Genomic DNA, 21,344 nt, shown 5'->3' on the forward strand with positions numbered 1-21,344 from the left:
CTTGGTCTCTTACACCACCTGGAGTACAGTGGCACCATCTCAGTTCACTGTAACCTCCACCTCCGGGGCTCAAGTGATCCTCCCACATCAGCCTCCTGAGTAGCTGGGACTAGAGGTACAAAGCCACCATGCTCAGCTAATTTTTGTATTTTCTGTAGAGATAGATTTCACCATGTTGCTCAGGTTCGTCTTGAATTCTGGGCTCAAGCAATCTGCTCGCCTTGGGCTCCCAAAGTACTGGGATTCTAGGTATGAGACACCTCATCTGGCCAAATTTAAAACTTCTATTATCACCAAAAATCTCTTCAAGAAATAGGAAGAAAATTTTTTTAATTTTCAATTGTAGTAAAATACACATAATATAAAATTTGCCTTTTTAACGATCTTTCTATGGTTCAGTAGTATTAAGTACATTCATATTGTTAAGTAATCTCCAGAACTCTTTTCGGCTTGCAAAACTAAAACTGTATACCCATTAAACTGTCCATTTCCCCATACCCTCAGTCTGTGGCAACCACCATTCTACCTTCTGTCTCTATGCATTTGACTGCTCTAAGTACCTCATGAGTAAGTGGACTCATACAGTATTTGTCTTTTGGTGACTGGCTTATTTCTTTTAGCATAACATCCTAAGGTTCATCCATGTTGTAGCAAGTGTCAGAACTTCCTTTTTTTTTGAGACAGGGTCTTGCTCTGATGCCCAGAGTGCAGTGGCACAATCATGTTATAGGGATGGGGTTTTGCCATATTATCCAGGCTGCTCTCAAACTCCTAAGCTCAAGTGATACACCCACCTCAGCCTCCCAAAGTGTTGGGATTACAGGTGTGAGCCACCATGCCCAGCCAGCATTTCCATTTTAAGGTTGAATATTCCATTGCATATATATATATATATATATATATATATATATATATATATACTGCATTTTGTTTACCCATTCATCTGTCAATAAACATAGGTTGCTTTCATGTTTTGACTACTTACTGTGAATAATGCTGCTTTGAACATGGGGGTGCAAATATCTGTTCAAGTCCTGCTTTCACTTTTTTGGGGTATAGACTAAGAAGTGAAATTGCTGGATCATATGGTCATTCTATTTTTATTTTATTTATTTATTTATTTATTTTGAGACACAGTTTTGCTCTTATTATCTAGGTTGGAGTGCAATGGCATGACCTTGGCTCACTACAACCTCTGCCTCCCGGGTTCTAGCAATTCTCTTGCTTCAGCCTCCCAAGTAGCTGGGATTACAGGCATGTGCCACCATGCCCAGCTAATTTTTTGTATTTAGTAGAGACAGGGTTTCACCATGTTGGTCAGGCTGGTCTCAAACTCCTGACCTCAGGTGATCCACCGCACCTGGCCTCTATTTTTAATTTTTGAGAAGCCATCATACTTTCCCTAGCAGCTGCACTATTTTACATTCTCACCAATAGTACACAAGGTTTCCAATTTCTCCACATTCTCACTAACACTCTTTAGGTTTTTTTATTAAAGTCATCTTAATGGGTGTCTCACTGTGGTTTTAATTGGTATTTCCCTATTAATGATATTAAATATCTTTCATGTTCTTGCCTTTTTTACCCTGTTCTCCACCAAAGCATTATAATTTGCTTACTAGGCATATATGAGACTCAAATCCACTGCAAGATTCTCAGAAAAGGTGCAAAGCCCTTAAGATGATCAGTTATTTTGATTTTATCAAAAGGCCAGGCCTTCCCAAGTTCCCAGCAATCTGAGACTTACTTGTCTGTTGGAAAAGAGCCTGAGCAAAGAGCAAGTGCTTCTTCCATTGGATCACCCATGCTGCTCTCCTTCTCCTGCTTATTTAACTCTGATGAGGCCGGAGTGGAGGCATCTAAATCACAACGAGGAAAAAATGTGTCACCAAGGAATGATAGCTTTATACTCTTTTCGCAGCCATCTAAAGTCATGCCAGCTCGATACGGTTCTAAGGTAAGCTTGCCAAGAAGAACCTACCATCTATTCATTCAACAAATCCTTATTTAGTGCTTACTATGTGCCATATGTGCCAGGCCACCAGGGATACAGTAATGAACAAACCACTATCCCAGATCTCATAGAGCTTATGTTCAGTCTAGCAGTTGTGTGCGTTGGGGGCAGGGGACAGGAAGTAAGTTAACATTTATGTGAAATTTATTATACATCAGACACTGTTCTAAACTTTGTACATACATTAATCATAAATGATATATCATATGGGCAAAGCTAAAGCAGTCTTTTTTTTTTGAGACAGAGTCTCTCTCTGTTGCCCAGGCTGGAGTGCAGTGGCACGATCTCAGCTCACTGCAACCTCCGCCTCTGGGGTTCAAGCAATTCTTCTGTCTCAGCCTCCCAAGTAGCTGGGATTACAGGCATGGGCCACTGCGCCCAGATAATTTTTTGTATTTTAGTAGAGACAGGGTTTCACCTTGCTACCCAGGCTGGTCGCAAACTCCTGAGTTCAGGCAATCCACCCGCCTTGGCCTCCCAAAGTGCTGGGATTACAGGCATGAGCCACCGTGTATGGCCTAAAGTAGTCTTAAGTTGATACTTTACCACTCTAAGAAAGTAAAATTTCTAAATGTCAGGGCACTAAGCAGTGAATTCAATTTATATAGATTCCATCACAGTCCTGTTTTCTGTGAACTTTTCACCTGAGGTTAAGGGGCTTCTTTTCTTTCTTTCTTTTTTTCTATTTTTAGGCAGGGTCTCTGCCACCCAGGCTGGAGTGCAGTGGTGTGATCTCGGCTCACTGCAACCTTAACCTCCCAGGCTCAAGAGATCCTCCTAAGTAGCTAGGACCACAGGCACGTGCCACCATGCGTAGCTAATTTTTTTTTTTTTCCCGTACAGATGGGGATTTGCCATGTTGCCCAGGCTGGTCTCAAACTTCTGAGCTCAAGCGATCCATCCAACTCAGCCTCCCAAAGTTCTAGGATTACAGGCGTGAGCCACCCCACCCGCCCAGGGAATTCTTTTCAAGGACACTGATACTTGGGTGTGGTAAGCCTGATGCTCTCTGTTGGATATTTACCCTGAGAAGTGAATTTTCCTGAACAAAGGTTCAGAAGTTCCTCCATGTTCTCTTTCTTGTCACTCTTCTTGGGTAGATGTTTTTCAGTCTGAGATGTAAACTTTCCAGTACACAAATCCAACAGCTCATCCATGTTGGCATCCATGGCATTCTCATCCATACTGGCCAATGGCAATCGAGTCTTCAAAGCTTGGTACTGATCCCTGTGGTTTCTAACATTTAAGAACCTAAGAGCCAATGAGCACAACGAATAGTGTAAAAAATTCCTCAGAGAAATGGCAAAGTAGGGGGTGAAAAACCTCTGAATTCATTTCCAACACCAGTTAAAAGCTGAATCTCAAACCAGAAAGCAAAAGATTCAAACTTTAGGCTTGTGTTAATCTAAAGAGGGAGGGAAAAGTTTTGTGAAAGAATAAAATGTTACTCAGAAGGTAAAGTGTAAAGGATAACTTTTAGCTTCAGATGATGTTAGAGCAGGGCTTGGCATTATGTCCTGTAATGTGCCACCAGTCTGTGAATTCTCAGCCTTACCCAACAATAATAACATAGCAGGATGGATACAGGGAAATTTGATGACCTTACAATACAAGACCTATGCATTTCAAGTAAGACAGAAATTGAAGGACCAGAATGTTAGCAAGAGCTATTTATGTTTATTTTCTGGACAGACTTTGTTCAAACTTATAGAATGTAATACTAATGGTCTGTACACCTTCTCTTTCTCAGAAGAGAAAGCACAGATGGAGTGACAGAAGCTTACTTATTTTTAAACAAAATTAAGCAGTACCCAGAACCATTCCCGCCCACAGAAACACAAAACTACCTACCCATCTGCATCCAACAGTTGGCTCTGAGTGTCATCTTCTAAACAGAACTGGAAGTCTCCTGCTCCTAGGAAAAGTGTCTTAGGCTCTGGGGAGGCGTTATACAGATCCTGGGAATCCTCTATGGGAAGTGAAGGCTCAGACAGTTTCCCTGAACTCTGGCACCCAAACAAAAACAAACAATAACAAAACATTTTACAAGTGTCATTCATTGTCATGACAACAACAGAAGTTGCTATTTGCAATATTTAAGCTACTCTCAGGAAACTGCAATTGAGGAGGACAATACACAGCCATGAGAAGCATAAAGAAAAATACCTCCAAGAAAGTAAGAATACTGGATGAAGCTTGTTTTTAATACACAAAGGGGGTGGATTTTTTAAACTGAACACACATAAGCTCAGTACCAAAGTGGTGGGAGTTGGTTGGCTGGGACAAACTTTATTTAGCAATGTGGGAAGCAAAGAGAGGAGGAGATTAGAAAAACCATTACCATCTTACCTTAGAAGCTGAGCTGACCAAACTGCCTCGAAATAGCCCAGGGGAAGGAGATCTGAATCCTCCTGCTGTAGGGAAAAAACTGGTCCCACGGCCTGTTTGTCTGTTGCAAGGCTGATAGGATGGAATCGTGGAGCCAATCAGCTCAAAGCTGCTATTGTGGCTGCTCTCCTTCGTTAGCAATGAACATGAATCATCCTCATCTAAAGAAAGAGAAACACCTTTTAAGTCCATGATTACAGAAATAAGGTGGATTTGTTTAGGAAAAAGAGTTGAGGATGAAACTGTCAGATAAAATTCATAGGCAAACCCCTCAAGTTATATGTTCCAAAACATTAAGTTAAAGGTAAATTACAGTACTAAGATAGCATTATATAATCAGGGCTTATTACTCTGAGCTAAGTGACACTTGAAAGTTCTTTTTTTTTTTTTTGAGATGGAGTCTCACTCGGTCGCCCCAGATGGAGTGCAGTGGCGCGAATTCGGCTCACTGCAACCTCTGCCTCCTGGGTTCAAGCGATTCTCCTGCCTCAGCCTCCCAAGTAGCTGGGACTACAGGCGCATGCCACCACACCCGGCTAATTTTTTGTATTTTTAGTAGAGACAGGGTTTCACCATGTTAGCCAGGCTGGTCTCGATCTCCTGACTCATGATCCGCCTGCCTCAGCCTCCCAAAGTGCTGGGATTACAGGTGTGAGCCACTGCGCCCAGCAGAAAGTTCTCTTCTTTCTCTTATCCTTCCTAATGCCTATGATCACACTCTTCATTATCCAATTAATTATTATTATTATTATTATTTTTTTTTTTTTTTTTTTGAGACGGAGTCTCGCTGTTGCCCAGGCTGGAGTGCAGTAGCGCGATCTCGTATCACTGCAAGCTCTGCCTCCTGGGTTCACGCCATTCTCCTGCCTCAGTCTCCCAAGTAGCTGGGGACTACAGGCGCCTACCACCATGCCTGGCTAATTTTTTGTATTTTTAGTAGAGATGGGGTTTCACCGTGTTAGCCAGGATGGTCTTAATCTCCTGACCTCGTGATCCGCCCACCTCAGCCTCCCAAAGTGCTGAGATTACAGGCATGAGCCACCGCGCCCAGCCTATCCAATCAATTATACATCTTCCTTTGATCTACATATAGAAATATTTCATTGCTCACTCAATCAACACACATTCACTAAGGCCATTATGTGCCACCGTCTACTATAAATAAACTGCAAGTAAGTTTTCAAAAAATAGACCAAGAAAAATATTCTAATTCATAAACCCCTTTCATTGCCACATATGAAACTGGGAAGTGACCAGATTTTAAAAAATGGGAACTTACAGTACTGCAGTCCTTAAATATCAAAGCTGAGGAACAAAAGAAATGTCAAGTTCTGCACAAGAATCACTACTTACCCAGTTTGCTAGGCTGTTTGCCTGAGTTTTCATCTGTTTCTGATTTTTCTTCAATAGGAAAGTAACTGTAAAATAAGAAAGTAAATTGGTTCAGTATCTGTTCCTAGTTTTTACAGGAGGGGCAAATACAAGGCAATTTTAAATTTTCTTAGAGAGAATCACTTACCCCATCTTGGAAGAGCTGTCCTTAAATAGAAGTAAAGTAGAATCTGATGAGAGAGACTTGGGAACAGAGAGAAAGCCAACTGCCTTGCCAATTTCACTACTGCCATCATTATTTTCTTTATCCATTTCTTTTTCATCTTTGGTTTCTATTTCTTCACTACTAAGAAGGAATTCTGCAGTCTTTACCAATCATGCCACCACAAAACAAAATAATACAAGTCAAAAACTTTAAAAGCAAATACAATGTTAGCTTGAAATATGGCTGATTGGTCACTGATAACATCTTAAATTCAAAAAGGCAAACTTGAAGGAAGTTCCATATGACCATTATCAACATAATTTTCCCTGACACTTCTAGAACTTTTTTGTATTTTTTTTATCCTTTACCCTCCCAAAATTGCTAAGATTATAAAGGACGACTGGATTATCATTTTACTGAGGCAATAAGAGGTTAATTAATCACTCTAAGATTGCAGGATGACTACTGATCTCAAACCAAGCACAGACTGAGACAGTCTATATAGCTCAGCCATTGTTTTCTTTCTCCTTTACCCAAAACTAAATATTAACTCAAGTTTCTGGGCGTGGTGGCTCATGCCTGTAATCCCAGCACCTTGGGAGGCCACAATGATGGGAGGATCACTTGAAGCCAGGAGTTCGAGACCAGTCTGGTCAACATAGTGAGACCCTCATCTCAAAAAACTTTAAATAAATAAAATAAAATAAGTGATCCCAGCATACAAAAAGGAAAGCTTTTTTCTTTTCTTTTTTTGAGATGGAGTCTCACTCTGTCACTCAGGCTAGAGTATAGTGGCGCAATCTTGGCTCACTGCAACCTCTACTGCCCGAGTTCAAGCAATTCTCCTGCCTGAGTAGCTGGGATTACAGGTGTGCCACCACACACAGCTAATCTTTGTATTTTTAGTAGGGATGGATTTTTACAATGTTGGCTAGGCTGTTCTCAAACTCCTGACCTCAGGTGATCCGCCCACCTCAGCCTCCCAAAGTGCTAGGATTACAGGCATGAGCCACCCTGCCCGGCCCAAAAAGGAAAGCTTTTTAATACTTAACAATCGTATCATCACCTGTTTTCCCTAGGCAGAAAACAATACTATGGAACAAGGGCAAGAGGCCCCTCTACAAATGCCTTCTTCAACAAAAAATGAAAATAACTCAGAAAGGTCTCTGCCTCCCTGAGAATTTACTCCAGACCTCGATCTAGCCAAGGTTAGGACTGCTTTTTAATCTGATAGAGAAACCTAAATAAACAACAAACATAAAATTTCCTACAAATACAAAGCCATTTTTAATATTAGCATTAATATATTAAAATATATAAACAAACAGGTGGAAGCCCAGGCAACGGTATTCTGTCAGTACCACTGAATATCTGTATTCAGATACATAATGATGATCTACGGATATTCAGTGGTACTGACAGAACTGAAGATACTAAGATTTAGGGATATGTGGGGTAGTTACCCTTACCATGCCCTTAAAACCTCTTATACAATTGAACATGCTTATTATGCTTTTATATAAGTCTGACTTTTTCTCTCATATTCACCATGACAAGGTAATAAAACAACATAATTGCCAGAAACCTCCTGATTTCCATCTTCTTCCTCTTCTTTCTCCTCCTCTTCCTCTAGTTCTTCCTCTTCTTCCTCTTCTTTCACTGCCTCCTCTTCTCCATCTTCCTCAGACTCATCTGTCATTTCTTCCTCTTCCTCCTCCTCTTCCTCAAATCCATCCTCATTATCTAATTTAAACAGTGCTTGGCGCTTCTGGCGCTCCTCAAACCTTCGGAGTTTCATTGCCTCTTGCAGTTTAGCTTTTAACACCTGAAGCTTTTCACCTGAACAGAAATATGTAGAAATGCTTTAGACGTAATACAATAATTAGGTATGCATTTCAGGTAACTCCAGAAGTATTCTAGTCACATCCCAAAAGGAAAATCTGAGACTCTAGTATTTCTGGGCCTTTTTGTTATTTGAACACAAGAGTATTATTATTAATTGAAGTATCGAAGAGAATTTCTGCACCCTGGATAGTATACTCCTCAGGGATTATAAAATAATTGTTCAAAAGAGAGAAAAGAGGGGTAGGGAGTAGAGCTTCAAAAGTCTGTGGCTCAAAAGCCATGAAGAAAAACATTGATAAATTTACCTATATTAAAGAAAAATAGGCCATGCATGGTGGCTCACTCCTGTAATCCCAGCACTTTGGGAAGCTGAGGCGGGTGGATCACAAGGTCAGGAGATCAAGACCATTCTGGCTAACACAGTGAAACCCCATCTCCAATAAAAATACAAAAAATTAGCCACGCATGGTGGCGGGCACCTGTAGTCCCAGCTACTCAGGAGGCTGAGGCAGGAGAATGGAGTGAACCCGGGAGGTGGAGCTTGCAGTGAGCCGAGATCACACCACTGCACTCCAGCCTGGGCAACAGAGCGAGACTCCATCTCAAAAAAAAAAGAAAGAAAAAAAGAGAAACAACTCAAAAGTAAAATGAGCTAATGATATGAACTGCCAGTTCACAGAAAAATAAAAATACATTGTTAATAAACAAATTAAAAGTAATGCTTAACCTCACTTCTAATTAAAGAGCTACAAATCAAAATAATGAGATACATTTTCAACATGTTAGTTTGGCAAAAATTAGGAGGTTTGATAATACCTATTATTGAGAGGAAACAGGAACTCATACACTGTGATTCAGAGTGGTACAACCATTCTGAAAGACAACTGGATGATATATATCAAAATGTGATATATATCATGACAATTCCACTGCAAGGAATTTTGCATCTAATATACCACTATATATCTGGCACTATAATATAACACTGTATGCAACAGCAACAACTGGAACAAACAAGACATCAGTCAATAAGAGTATGGTTTAATGAGTCATGTTGTATTCATTCAATGGAATATTATGCAGTCATTTTAAAAAAAGCCTCAAGGCCGGGCGCAGTGGCTCATGCCTGTAATCCCAGCACTTTGGGGGGCCAAGGCGGGTGAATCACGAGGTCAGAAGTTCGAGACCAGCCTGGCCAACATAGTGAAACCCCATCTCTACTAACAATACAAAAATTAGCTAGGCGTGGTGGTGGGAACCTGTAATCCCAGCTATTCGGGAGGCTGAGGCAGGAGAATTGCTTCAACCCAGGAGGTGGAGGTTACAGCGAGCTAAGATCGTGCCACTGCACTCCAGCCAGGGCAACAGTGCAAGACTCTTTATTAAAATTTTTTAAAAAAGCCTCAAAAGCAATATAAAGTAGATCCTGAGCTCTGGAGTTAGGTGGTCTGGATTAGACCACTGGTCTTACCATTTATTAGCTATGTGAACTTGAGCAAGTGGCTTAAGTGCTCTGCATATCAGTTTCTTCACATGCAAAATAAGGATACTAATGTTATTTACCTCATAGGGTTGTAAGGATTAAATGAGATAAAACATATAAAGAACCTAGAGCAATGCCTGACAGGGAGTAAATGTTCAATGTCACACACATTCACAAAAAATGGTATATGGATAAAAATACTCCTATAAGGACATAGAAGAAATTGTTAATAGTTATCTTTGGGAAGACTAATTTTTCATTTGATAGCTTTTTTCAGTGTTTAAAACTGTTTTCCAAGTGATATATTACTTGTGATTTCAAGGGGGGGGGTGGCGGTGAGAGCTGTCCTTAATACATTTCTAAAACACAAAGCAGAATGCATGTTATGATCACATTATTAGGTGGGTTGTTTTGTTTTGAGACAGGGTCTCACTCTCTCGCCTAGGCTGGAGTGCAGTGCCACAATCATGACTCATTGCAACCTCAACCTCCTGGCTCAAATGATCTTCCTGTCTCAGCCTCCCAAGTATATGGGGCCACGGTGCATGCCACCATGCCTGGATAATTTTTTTTTTTGGTAGAGATTAGGGCTCACTATGTTGCCCAGGCTGGTCTCCAACTCCAGAGCTCAAGAGATCCTTCTGCCTTGGCCTTCCAAAGTGCTTGGATTACAGGCCTGTGCCACTGCACCTGGCCCTGTTTTTGTTTAAATACATATACATATGTGCAAAGAAGAGAGTTTAAAAGGATACACAATATGGTTATAGAACCTGTCTCTGATAGAAGATTAAATTTTTCATTTATTCTATATATTTTTCTATAATGGGTATTTGTTTTTTATAATAAGACAAATGATAATTTTTAAAAAATAAAGCCAGCTTGTCCACCCCACACCTCTAGGTGTGCTACACGTGAATCATGCCAGAGATACTGCTGTCCAAAGTCTCCAAGGAAAAAGATTCTACGACTTTTCATTATAAGGTTTTCAATAGCCTTGAAGATCTGTTAGAATACAAAGCAAAAAGCAAAAAACAAAACCTGTGGGCTCAAATACCTGGTTTTGTGTGGCTTGCTCCATCCAACTTCTTAGGTGCTAAAGTCACAGGTACCACATCTGCTTTTAGCTCTTCCTTTCCATCAGTGCCCACGTCTTTCACTATGACGTTCACATTCACTGTGTGACCAGCCCTGGGTTTGGCTGCTGGATTAGCATGCTTCCAGAAACGCTGCTTCAAGGCTTCCAGTTCTAAACCCAAACGCCAACCAGTGTGTCAGTTTGCCATGTTCAAAACTCTTTCCTTTAAGACTTATAAGCTAAGTTTTTTTTAGCTCAACAATGATGAGGAAAACCACACACAGAGAAACGAAAAACCCCTTGCTATTAACTCCTGAGTCAAATTCATACAACCTAACCCAAACTAATGGACTGCCACAACTATTCTTCCTCAACGTTTCAAAAATCAGACTTTAAAAAATCAGACAGAAATGTATACCTGAAATTTCTAAATATGTGCAATTCTTTTGAACATTCTTTAAAAATTCTCTAAAAGTATTAAACTGGTAGGAAAAAAGATTATAATCTCATCTATTCAAGGGCTAAATTTTTCATGAGTTTCCGTCTTTTTAAAATTCCCTATTTGTTATTGCTGTTTTTTGTTTTTGTTTTGAGACGGAGTCTCACTCTATTGCCCAGGCTGGAATGCAACGATGCAATCTCAGCTCACTGCAACCTCCATCTCCTGGGTTCAAGTGATTCTCCTACCTCAGTCTCTTGAGTAGCTGAGATTACAGATGAGCACCACCATGCCCAGCTAATTTTTTTTTTTTTTTTGGAGACGGAGTCTCGCCGTCTCCCAGTCTGGAATGCAGTGGTGTGATCTCCTCAACTTTGGGAGATTGCCAGGCTCCACTTAGGTTCACTCTGTATGCGTTGTGGCCTGGAAACTCTCCAGAAGGTAAGCTGGGGCAATGATAGGACTCACCTCATTTGTTTCTCTTCTCTCAGAGCTTACTGTTCTATTTTGCCTGTTAAATGCCTGAAAAATTTACTTCATATATTTTGTCTGACCTTTTAGTTGTTTAAGGCAGGAAGGCAAATCCAGTCTCTGTTACTTCATAATAGCCGAAAAGTTTCGTTTTTGTTGTCTGAGCTCAGCTTCTATAACAAGGGTCAGCAAGCTGTAGCTCACAGGCCAAATTCTAGCTGGTAGCCTGTTTTTGTATTATCCACAAGCTAAAAATGGCTCTTGCTTTTTTATTTTTAAAAATTTTTTTTGAGACAGGGCCTTGTTATGTTACTCAGGCCGGGGTGCAGTAGCACCATCACAGCTCACTGCAGCCTTGACCCCTGGGCTCAATAGATCCTCCTGCCTCAGCCTCTGGAGAGGCTGTGACTGTAGGCCTGTGCCAGCAGACTGGCTAATTTGACTTTTTTTTTTTTTTTTTTTTGAGATGGAGTCTAGCTCTGTTGCCCAGGCTGGAGTGCAGTGGCGCAATCTCAGCTCACAGAAAGCTCCGCCTCCCAGGTTCACGCCATTCTCCTGCCTCAACTTCCCGAGTAGCTGGGACTACAGGTGCCCGCCACCATGCCCGGCTAATTTTTTGTATTTTTAGTAGAGACGGGGTTTCACTGTGTTAGCCAGGCTGGTCTCAAACTCCTGACCTCAAATGATCAGCCCACCTTGGCCTCCCAAAGTGCTGGGATCAAATTCCCTATTTTGAACGTTTCATTATTGGCAATCTTACCAAATATAGGCAAGGTCAAATTTTTTTTTTTTTTTTTTTTTTTTTNCCGAGTAGCTGGGACTACAGGCGCCCGCCACCTCGCCCGGCTAGTTTTTTGTATTTTTTAGTAGAGACGGGGTTTCACCGTGTTAGCCAGGATGGTCTCAATCTCCTGACCTCGTGATCCACCCGTCTCGGCAAGGTCAATTTTTTTAAAGAAGGGAAAATAAAATGACAATCCAGTCAGTGATACAATTAAGCAGCACGACAGTAATAAGTTTTTTGGTGAAAACTGTTACACTAGTACAATTGGTACAATGAGAAAGGAAATATTGTAGCCCCAGTACCACATGCTCAACTTGTATACAAAGTTTAGCAATCCAACAGTGATATAAATTTACCCCTCTTCCCCACTGCAATATCTTAGAATTTCCTTCTTTCTCCCTCAGCCAGCTGTTAACTCTCTGCTTAACACTTCATATCGTAATGGAATCTGTGATGATAGCTGGCAGTTACAAGGAGAAAGTTCCTTTGGAGTTGATGCACACTGGATATTTTCAGGTGGCCTTCTCATCCATGATAAAATCGTTTATTTTTAAATGGAGTCTTGTTCTGTCGCCCAGGCTGGAGTGCAGTGGTGCAACCTTGGCTCTCACTGTAGCCTCAATCTCTCCAAGCTTAGAGGTGATCCTCTCACCTCAACCTCCTGAGAGTAGCCAGGACTATAGGCATGTACCACCACCCCTAGCTAACTTTTTTTTTTTTTTTTTTTTTTGAGACGGAGTCTCACTCTGTTGCCCAGGCCAAAGTGCAGTGGCACGATCTCAGCTCACTGTAACCTCCATCTCCTGGGTTCAACCAATTCTCCTGCCTCAGCCTCTCTAGAAGCTAGGATTACAGGCGTGCATCACAACACCCAGCTAATTTTTTATTTTTATTTTTAGTACAGATGGGGTTTCGCCATGTTGGCCTGGCTGGTCTTGAACTCCTGACCTCAGATGATCCGCCCACCTCGGCCTCCCAAAGTGCTGGGATTATAGGAGTGAGCCACTGCACCTGGCCAATTTTTGTATTTTTTGTAGAGATGGGTTTTGCTGTGTTGTCCAGGCTGGTCTTGAACCCCTGGACTGAAGTGATCCACCCTCCTCAGCCTCCCAAAGTGCTAGGGTTACAGGTGTGAGCCACTGTGCCCGGCCACTTTTCATTCTTCTTTTTAGAGACAGGGTCTTGCTCTGTTGCTCAGGCTGGAGTGCAGTGGTGTGCGATCACAGCTCACTGCAACCTTGACCTCCTGGGTTTAAGCATTCCTTCTACCTCACCCTCCCAAGTAGCTAGGACTACAGGTGCATGCCACCACATCTGGGTTTTTTATTTTTGTAAAGACAGGAACTCGCTACGTCGCCCAAGCTGTTCTCAAACGCCTGGCCTCAAAGCGATCTTCCCACCTTAGTCTCCCAAAGTGCTGGGACTTTAGGCATGAAACTTTGGTTAATTTTCTAAAATGTACTCAAATCATACTTCAGTATTTTTGTGACTAGCATCTAGATGTGTGGTTTTTTTCCCTAGATGGTCTTACTAGAAAAAGAGAAAAATGAAGGAAACCTTTTTATCCTGAGCCCCCAACATTATTAGCAGCAAAAACCCAACTCTAAAGGATGCTATGTTTACATTGCAAACAAAAGAGTAGAGAGACAAGCTTTAAGTCTGCCTCCTATTTTGCAGTGGTTCAGTAAAGCTAAAAGCAACAGGTAGTGGCAGGGAAAAGGGAACAGAAATAGGCAGGTTATTATGGATGCCATTAGAGCAAGAGAAATGGTTGGGTGGGAAGATTACCTGGGACTTAAAATAGCAGTCAGCATGAGAACTGTTCTCATTCACATTACTCTTGTCCAGAAAGTAGAATTAGAGGCAGGGATTATTCCATATGCTATTGCAAGCAACAGAAGTAATGTATTTCTGACATCACAAAATTTAAATTTACATGCATTTTTTCATGGAAACCTTATCCTATATGAGGTAAGGAAACTGAGCTGTTCCCACTGTTTTTACTCTTAACCCCTTCCAATGCATCCACCACACCAGGTACCAGATTTAACTTCCTAAAGTGAGTATCTGATTGAACATTTCCTTTGCTGAAAACGTTTCAATGGTCCTCTACTTACAAAGAGCTAAAGTCCAAGCTCCTAGCATGGCATAAAAACCCTGAATGATCTGGGCAATGATCACCAATGTCCTTGCTATCTTCACTTCAGCTAGGTAGAACATCCTGTGCTTTTTATTGTCTCTGACATCTGCAGGTCCAACCCCTCCACCAAAATAGTCCTCCCTCACCTCTCTGCCTTGGTATCTCTACTGAGCTCCTTTCAGAAACTTCCTTGACTTCTAGGCTCCAAGTAAGGTACCCTTCCTCTAGGTTCCCAATGCACCCTCAATTACATACCTTGATTGCAGCACTTACCATCCAGTATTGTAATGGTCTGTTTGCCTGCCTATCACTCCTATTATATTTTAATTTATTTAAGAGCAGGGAGTGTTTTACGTGTATACACAGCACCAAACACAGTGCTAAATACAATTTATTGCATGAATGAATGAATGTTGATTCTAACTTCATGTATATTATGGCTGGTCTGGAAACCCGAATTTCACGTCAATTATTTCTAAAGGAAAACATGTTCTAAGTTAAAAAGTAAGTGCTCACCATATGCCAGCCACTATGTAGGTCCCTTTATAAGCCAAGTATAATGCTGGAAAAATTACCTAACCTCTCTGAGCCTCAGTCTCTTCATTTTGCAAAATAATACCTTGCGCTATGAAAATTAAGAAAGACAACTAACAAAGAATGTACCAGTGTCTAATATAGTTGGTACTCAAAAAACGTTTCTCCCTTTCCTATCAGTCTAGGACTGTTTAGGTAACTTTTAGTCCCATAGAACAGAAACTTTCCCTCAGTGTTCCAGACAACAGCTTATTCTCATGCTTCTTTGCTAATGGAGCTGTGCTAGTTCTGTTACACACCTCTGCCACCTCAACCTCCAGCCCTGGTCAAACTGACTTTCACATCTTCCCAATACGCACTACCATGCAGAGCTCTTTCTATCCTTCTCCTCATCTCCAAAGTCAACCCATTCAGTTATCAAACTCACTGAGCATATTTTACATACCAGATACAGTGGCTGACATAGTACCTACCAACAATAAGCTGTTTAATGAAAGAGAATCTTTTTGTGTGTGTGTGTGTGTGTGTTTTTTTTTTTTATGAGACAAGGTGCTCTTTCTATCCTCTCCATCTCCAAAGTCAACTCATTCAATTAACAGACTCACTGAGCATATTTTACACACCAGATATAGTGGCTGACATAACACCTGCCAACAATAAGCTGTTTAATGAAAGGTAATTTTTTGTGTGTGTCTGTGTGTGTGTTTTTATGAGACAGGGTCTCGTTCTGTCTCCCAGACTAGAGTGCAGTAGTGCAATTTCAGCTCACAACTCACTGCAGCTTTGACCCCCCAGGCTCACACAATCCTCCTACCTCCGCCTCCTAAAGTGCTAGAATTACAGGCATAAGCCACTGACTGTGCCCGGTTTAATGAAAGAGTCTTGATCGAGTGTAGTGGCTCACACCTGTAATCCCAGCACTTTGGGAGGTCAAGGCAGGCAGATCACCTAAGGTCAGGAGTTCAAGACTAGCCTGGCCAACATGGTGAAACCCCCATCTCTACTAAAAATACAAAAATTAGCTGGGTGTGGTGGCGGGCACCTGTAATCCCAGCTACTTGAGAGGCTGAGGCAGGAGAATTGCTTGAACCCAGGAGGCAGAGGCTGCAGTGAGCTGAGATCGCAGCATTGCACTCCAGTCTGGGTGACAAGAGTAAGTGAAAGTCCATCTCAAAAAAAAAAAGTCTTGATGTGAACCATTTCACTAATAATAGTAGAAGCAGCAACAACTTTTTGAGTGCTTCTTTAAACTATCCATTTGCATGCATTATTTCAACACATCTTCACCATAGCCCACAAGCCATAAAGTGCTTTTTTCTTTCTTTATTTTTTCTTTTTTTTTGAGACGGGATTTCATATGCTGCCCAGGATGGCCTTAAACTCCTGGGCTCAAGTGACCCTCTTGTGCCTCAGCCTCCCCAGTAGCTGGAACTACAGGTGCACACCACTGTGCCTGGTTTTCTTCTCTTTTTTAAAAAAAAGATGCTTGAAGAGGTCAAATGGCATATACAATGTTAAACAATTACTATGATAGTCCAGATTCAAATCCTGGTCTTGCTACAAAGTCTAAGCTCTTTTTTTTTTTTGAGACGGAGTCTCACTCTATCGCCCAGGCTGGAGTGCAGTGGTGCGATCTCAGCTCACTGCAAACTTGGCCTCCCGGGTTCACGCCATTCTCCTGCCTCAGCCTCCTGAGTAGCTGGGACTACAGGCGCCCGCCACCGCGCCCGGCTAATTTTTTGTATTTTTAGTAGAGACGGGGTTTCACTGTGTTAGCCAGGATGGTCTCGATCTCCCGACCTCGCGATCCACCCGCCTCAGCCTCCCAAAGTGCTGGGATTACAGGTGTAAGCCACCGCGTCTGGCCACAAAGTCTAAGCTCTTAACCACCATGCCATACTGCCTCAAGGCAGAGTGGGGAGCATCCAACTCTATCTAAGGGTCAGGAAATGTATTCAATGTGGTAATACTTGAGTTCAGTGTTGAGAGATCATTCATTCATTTGATAAATACAAGTGCCTACAATGTGTCATCCACTGAGGAAGCACTAGGGATAGAGTAGGGAACAAGGCAGGAGATCCCAACTCACAGTATAAAGGGAAGGCAGTGAACAAGTAATTACATCCACCTATTCTTCAAGCTGTCCTCTAACCATTCATTGGAAGAAATTTATCCCTCTCTGAATTCCTACAGTATTTTATTCTAAATGTTCTTTAAGAAAATAATACTTTTCCTTTTTCATGTTATTTATTTTCCAATTATCAATGACATATTCATTATCAAAGACATCATTTACCATTTTCTCCTTTGTACTTCTTATTTGCATACTTCTTATCTCCCCCATTAGAGTAAAAGCATCTTAAGTATACCTTAAATATCAGATTTATCTTGGTATGCCCCATAGCAACTTACTCATAGTAGATACTCTAATATTCGTTGAATGAGTGAAAACAAAAGAAATTCAGTTTCACAGATAATTTAAGTGAACCAAAATGTTTCTCTTTAGCAGTAAAAAATTAAACAATGTTTTCATCAATGTCTTAAGATTTGACTCAGGCCAGGCGCGGTGGCTCACGCCTGTAATCCCAGCACTCTGGGAGGCCGAGGCGGGCAGATCATGAGGTCAGGAGATCGAGACCATCCTGGCTAACACAGTGGAAACCCCATCTCTACTAAAAAATACAGAAAATTAGCTGGGCGTAGTGGCGGGCGCCTGTAGTCCCAGCTAGTAGGGAGGCTGAGGCAGGAGAGTAGTGTGAACCTAGGAGGCGAAGCTTGCAGTGAGCCAAGATCGCACCACTGCACTCCAGCCTGGGCGACAGAGCGAGACTCCGTCTCAAAAAAAAAAAAGGAAAAAAAAAAAGATTTGACTCAGGATTATAGAAAAAACTTAATTTCAGATTGGAAAGGCAGAAATAATAAATTCCTAAATACCATAACACAATAGCAATGTACCTCCTTTTTATATTAACTATCAACAAGCTTTTTTTTTTTTTTTTTGAGACAGAGTCTCGCTCTGTCACCCAGGTTGGAGTGCAATGGTGCAGTCTCGGCTCACTGCAACCTCTGCCTCCCGGGTTCAAGTAATTCTCCTGCCCCAGCCTCCCAAGTAGCTAGGACTACAGATGCATGCCACCATGCCGGGCTAATTTTTGTATTTTTAGTACAGACAGGTTTCACTATATTGGCCAGGCTGGTCTCAAACTCCTGACCTCGTGATCTGCCCGCCTTAGCCTCCCAAAGTGCTGGGATTACAGGCGTTAGCCACTACACCTGGCCAACAGACTTCCATTTTAAACATGGCTTAGATCATTCTGATACCCTGCCAAATTTCTCTAAAAGGGATTCTGCCCATATCTGGAACAACTGCAGGATAAGATCACATGTGGTTATTGGTTTCTCCTATGTTCTCTCTCCTCAACAGTGGTCAATAATCAAAAGCTACCAGGATAATCACACCAGGGAGACTCCCCACAGTTTAAAGGATTACCTCTGTTGGTTTCAGGTTCATCAAGTATCACAAAGGAATCTTCATCAGCACCTAGCCGTGGTTTAATGGAAACATCTACTCCCAGTTGCTTAAGTCTATCCAGAGTAAACCTTCTCACTTTTTCAGGTGGCACAACTGCTGATGATTTATTTTGCTGCCCAGGCTCTTCCACTTTCTCATCTGTTTCTTCTGGATTTTGGGGGTCTTCACCCTCCAGGGCATGAGGTCCAAATGCTACAAGCCCTCCAACCTGACATTCCTCACTGTGATTGTTCCCAAGGAAGTTGGATTCCTGTTGCACCACCGAGCTGTCCCCAGGTGAAGGTCTAATGTCACTCTGCTTCTGTTTCTCCTGAATTTCTAGCTCTTCATTTTTTACCAAATCCTTCCCGGAAGACTCATCTGATCCAGTAATGATCTGGGTTTCCTTTGAAACCACAGGGAGTGCATTAATTTCCACTTCATTTTCTACACCCGTTGTCTGCTCAGAACTTTTACTGTGGTGATAACTGTTCATTTCAGTGGTATTTGCAGTGTCTGTGATTTCTTTGTGATGGCTTGACTGATATTTAGATGACCTAGAGAAGAGAAAATGAGCTGGAGTTGAAAATTATCCTAAATGTGAAACATTCTCATCCCTTAGTATACATCAGTTAAATCACTTTTAAGGGAGTGAGAAATCTGAACTTTTTATGCCAGATGTTTGCTACAAAAGTAAATGTTCATGAAAATAATAATAATAATTTAATATAATAACAAGAGTGTTCTTACTTCAATAGTGCCATGGCATTTCCCTGGCAAGTGGGCCGGGGTTTACGTTTGAAGAAATCGTGAATGGTTTTATTCTCAGGCATATGATATGGAAGGTTAAGTGCAGACTCTATAAAACAGAATAAAACAAGCAAATATATATACTGTATATTCTGAAATGTCACTTCATATTCAGTTAACCAAACATAATAACCAACGCCATCACTAGAAATAGAAAACTCCCCTTTAACAAAGGCAGAGGAGCTAAGTACAGAAGAGTTCCCTGAAGACCAATGGCTTTTAAACCTAGATGTGAAATCAAAATGATCCAGAAAGTTTTTTAGAAATACAGATTCTTGGATCCCATTTCAAACCTACTGAATCAGAATCTCTGTGGGGCCTAAAAATTTATATACAGTAGTCCCTGCTTATCCACAGGGATACATTCCAACACCTGCAGTGGATGCCTGAAACTGCAGATAGTACTAAACCATGCAGTGTTTTTTTCATCTGATAACTGAGAGGGCTACTAACTGACTAACAGGCAGGTAACGTATACAGTGTGATACACTGGACAAAGGGATGTTTTTTTTAAATTCCATGGACCATGGCTGACCACAGGTAACCAAAACTGCAAATAAAGAGGGACTACTACCTCTCCAAAGAATCCTAACAGAATCAGTCCACAGACAACCATTAAATTTCCTCCTTACCCGCATTACAATTCTGAAAATTTCTTCAGTTTATACTAATGGTTCCAAGGGCTTTAGAACAATGGCCTTTCACCAAGATAAATTCTAAACTTGATATTATAACCTGAGTTCACATTAGAAGTGTTAAAAAAATAAAAGTCCTCAACATCCAAGTTGAGCTTACCAAGAAACATTGTGATTTTGCCTCAAAGTTTACTGGGTTGCATTACCTCGAATAAGGCGCTGAGTCTCACTATGCAGTTGTTTTAATGCTTCTTTACTTAATTTGGCTGCCTTTCTTTCCTTCAAGAAAACAAAAAGTGAGACTACATTAATTACATGAATATCCAGAAAGATAGATATTCATCCCTCAAGAGTTTGTTCTCTCCAAGAAAAGAGGAAAGGAAATAGTAAGCCAAATGCAGTGTAAACTCAAGGAATTCATTTAAAGTCTTAGAGAATACATTTGAGTCTCAGAGAATTCGTTCAATCCAATCTATATTTTGTTCCTACTATGTACAAAGCAATATGATGGGTAACAGAAAAATATGATAGACAAAATAAAATATTTATTCCTAAGCAATCCATAAACTCCTGTGTAAAGAGATCAATGTGACTAATATACAGGGCTCTATCTCACCTTCCTCGTGGTTCCTTTTGATAACTCACTTTCTTCCTCAAATGAATAGACCTCACTCTCCAAAGATGGTTCCGTTTTCTAAAAGAAATGGCATGTTGATTATTAGGACAAAAACAAAATTCAAATAAGAGGATGATTTAGTTGAAGTCTACTTTTGTTGTCCAACACCACATCATGCTACATTAATAAATCAATAATCATCGAATAGAAATTATTAAACACACAGCATCCTATTATGCTTAGAAAACAAATTAGATACCTCAAATGGAGTTTGGACCCTTATTTCTTTTACCTCTGCTTACATCTTTCCCTAAAGAGGGATAATAACTCGCAGGAAGCTAAAAAAAAAATCTTAGGAAGAAAAATTATGCTTCCAAATACTCGGGACAACAATGTTTTGACTGATGCCTCTCTTTGATACCCTTCCTGAAACGCTATAGGGTTCATTTCTCAAAGGCTATAGGACTGCAAAATTTACATCTCTTCCCTATTATTTACCTGCATCTTACTACACCGTCAAGTATCTTAGTCTTTTTTTTCAGCATTCCTAAAAGGGTAATAACAAAGAACTAGTTTCCAAATAAGTTAGCACGTCTATCACTTGTACTGCAAGTCTCCAAAATTAACAGCTGAAAACTTAAGTCAATTGACACGTTTTTCTTCAGTTAAAAAAAGAAAAAATTAAGGTTCCAACAGTAAATTAAAAATATAGCAAAGGTCAGAGGCAGTTGGTTAACTCTTACTGCAATCATGTTTTACTTGCCTTGTGCTTTTTTACTTTGTTTTTTACAGCTGCTCTTATTGATTCTATTGACTCTTCATCTTCCAATGGAGAGTTATTTTCATCCTCCAACCCAGTTTCAAAAAGGTCTTTATCCATAATAAGACAGCCACTGTCATTAAATGGCTGTTCTACATCATCTTCCTAGATAATACATAAACAAAAAGCATAATCCAATCATTTAAAAATCCAATATTTCACAACATCATATGGCAATTTGGATCAGGCCAGAAAAAGCCCATGTTTCATCAACAGACAAGCATATAAAATCTAGAACATTC

At 40.8% G+C, this 21,344-nt stretch overlaps 1 protein-coding gene across 4 annotated transcripts in view; it reads right to left on the minus strand.

The window, feature by feature from the left end:
* The window catches only part of CLSPN (claspin), a 51,561-nt gene that overhangs the window by 23,663 nt on the left and 6,554 nt on the right, over positions 1–21,344 (minus strand). For 2 of the 4 annotated variants that reach the window (XM_025391974.1, XM_025391966.1), the window contains exons 4-16: positions 21,046–21,207; positions 20,283–20,360; positions 19,873–19,945; positions 18,972–19,080; positions 18,201–18,778; positions 10,322–10,513; positions 7,525–7,778; positions 5,922–6,100; positions 5,756–5,820; positions 4,364–4,563; positions 3,866–4,020; positions 3,039–3,265; positions 1,748–1,859 (exon numbers count right to left, since the gene is read on the minus strand). In XM_025391974.1, the coding sequence (XP_025247759.1) occupies positions 1,748–1,859; positions 3,039–3,265; positions 3,866–4,020; positions 4,364–4,563; positions 5,756–5,820; positions 5,922–6,100; positions 7,525–7,778; positions 10,322–10,513; positions 18,201–18,778; positions 18,972–19,080; positions 19,873–19,945; positions 20,283–20,360; positions 21,046–21,207 (2,384 nt within the window). The remainder of the gene's footprint in view (positions 1–1,747; positions 1,860–3,038; positions 3,266–3,865; positions 4,021–4,363; positions 4,564–5,755; positions 5,821–5,921; positions 6,101–7,524; positions 7,779–10,321; positions 10,514–18,200; positions 18,779–18,971; positions 19,081–19,872; positions 19,946–20,282; positions 20,361–21,045; positions 21,208–21,344) is intronic. The other 2 variants (XM_025391983.1, XM_025391991.1) reach the window with 2 other exon arrangements.

The sequence above is a fragment of the Theropithecus gelada genome, chromosome 1 (assembly GCF_003255815.1).
Source record: "Theropithecus gelada isolate Dixy chromosome 1, Tgel_1.0, whole genome shotgun sequence".
NCBI lineage: Eukaryota > Metazoa > Chordata > Mammalia > Primates > Cercopithecidae > Theropithecus > Theropithecus gelada.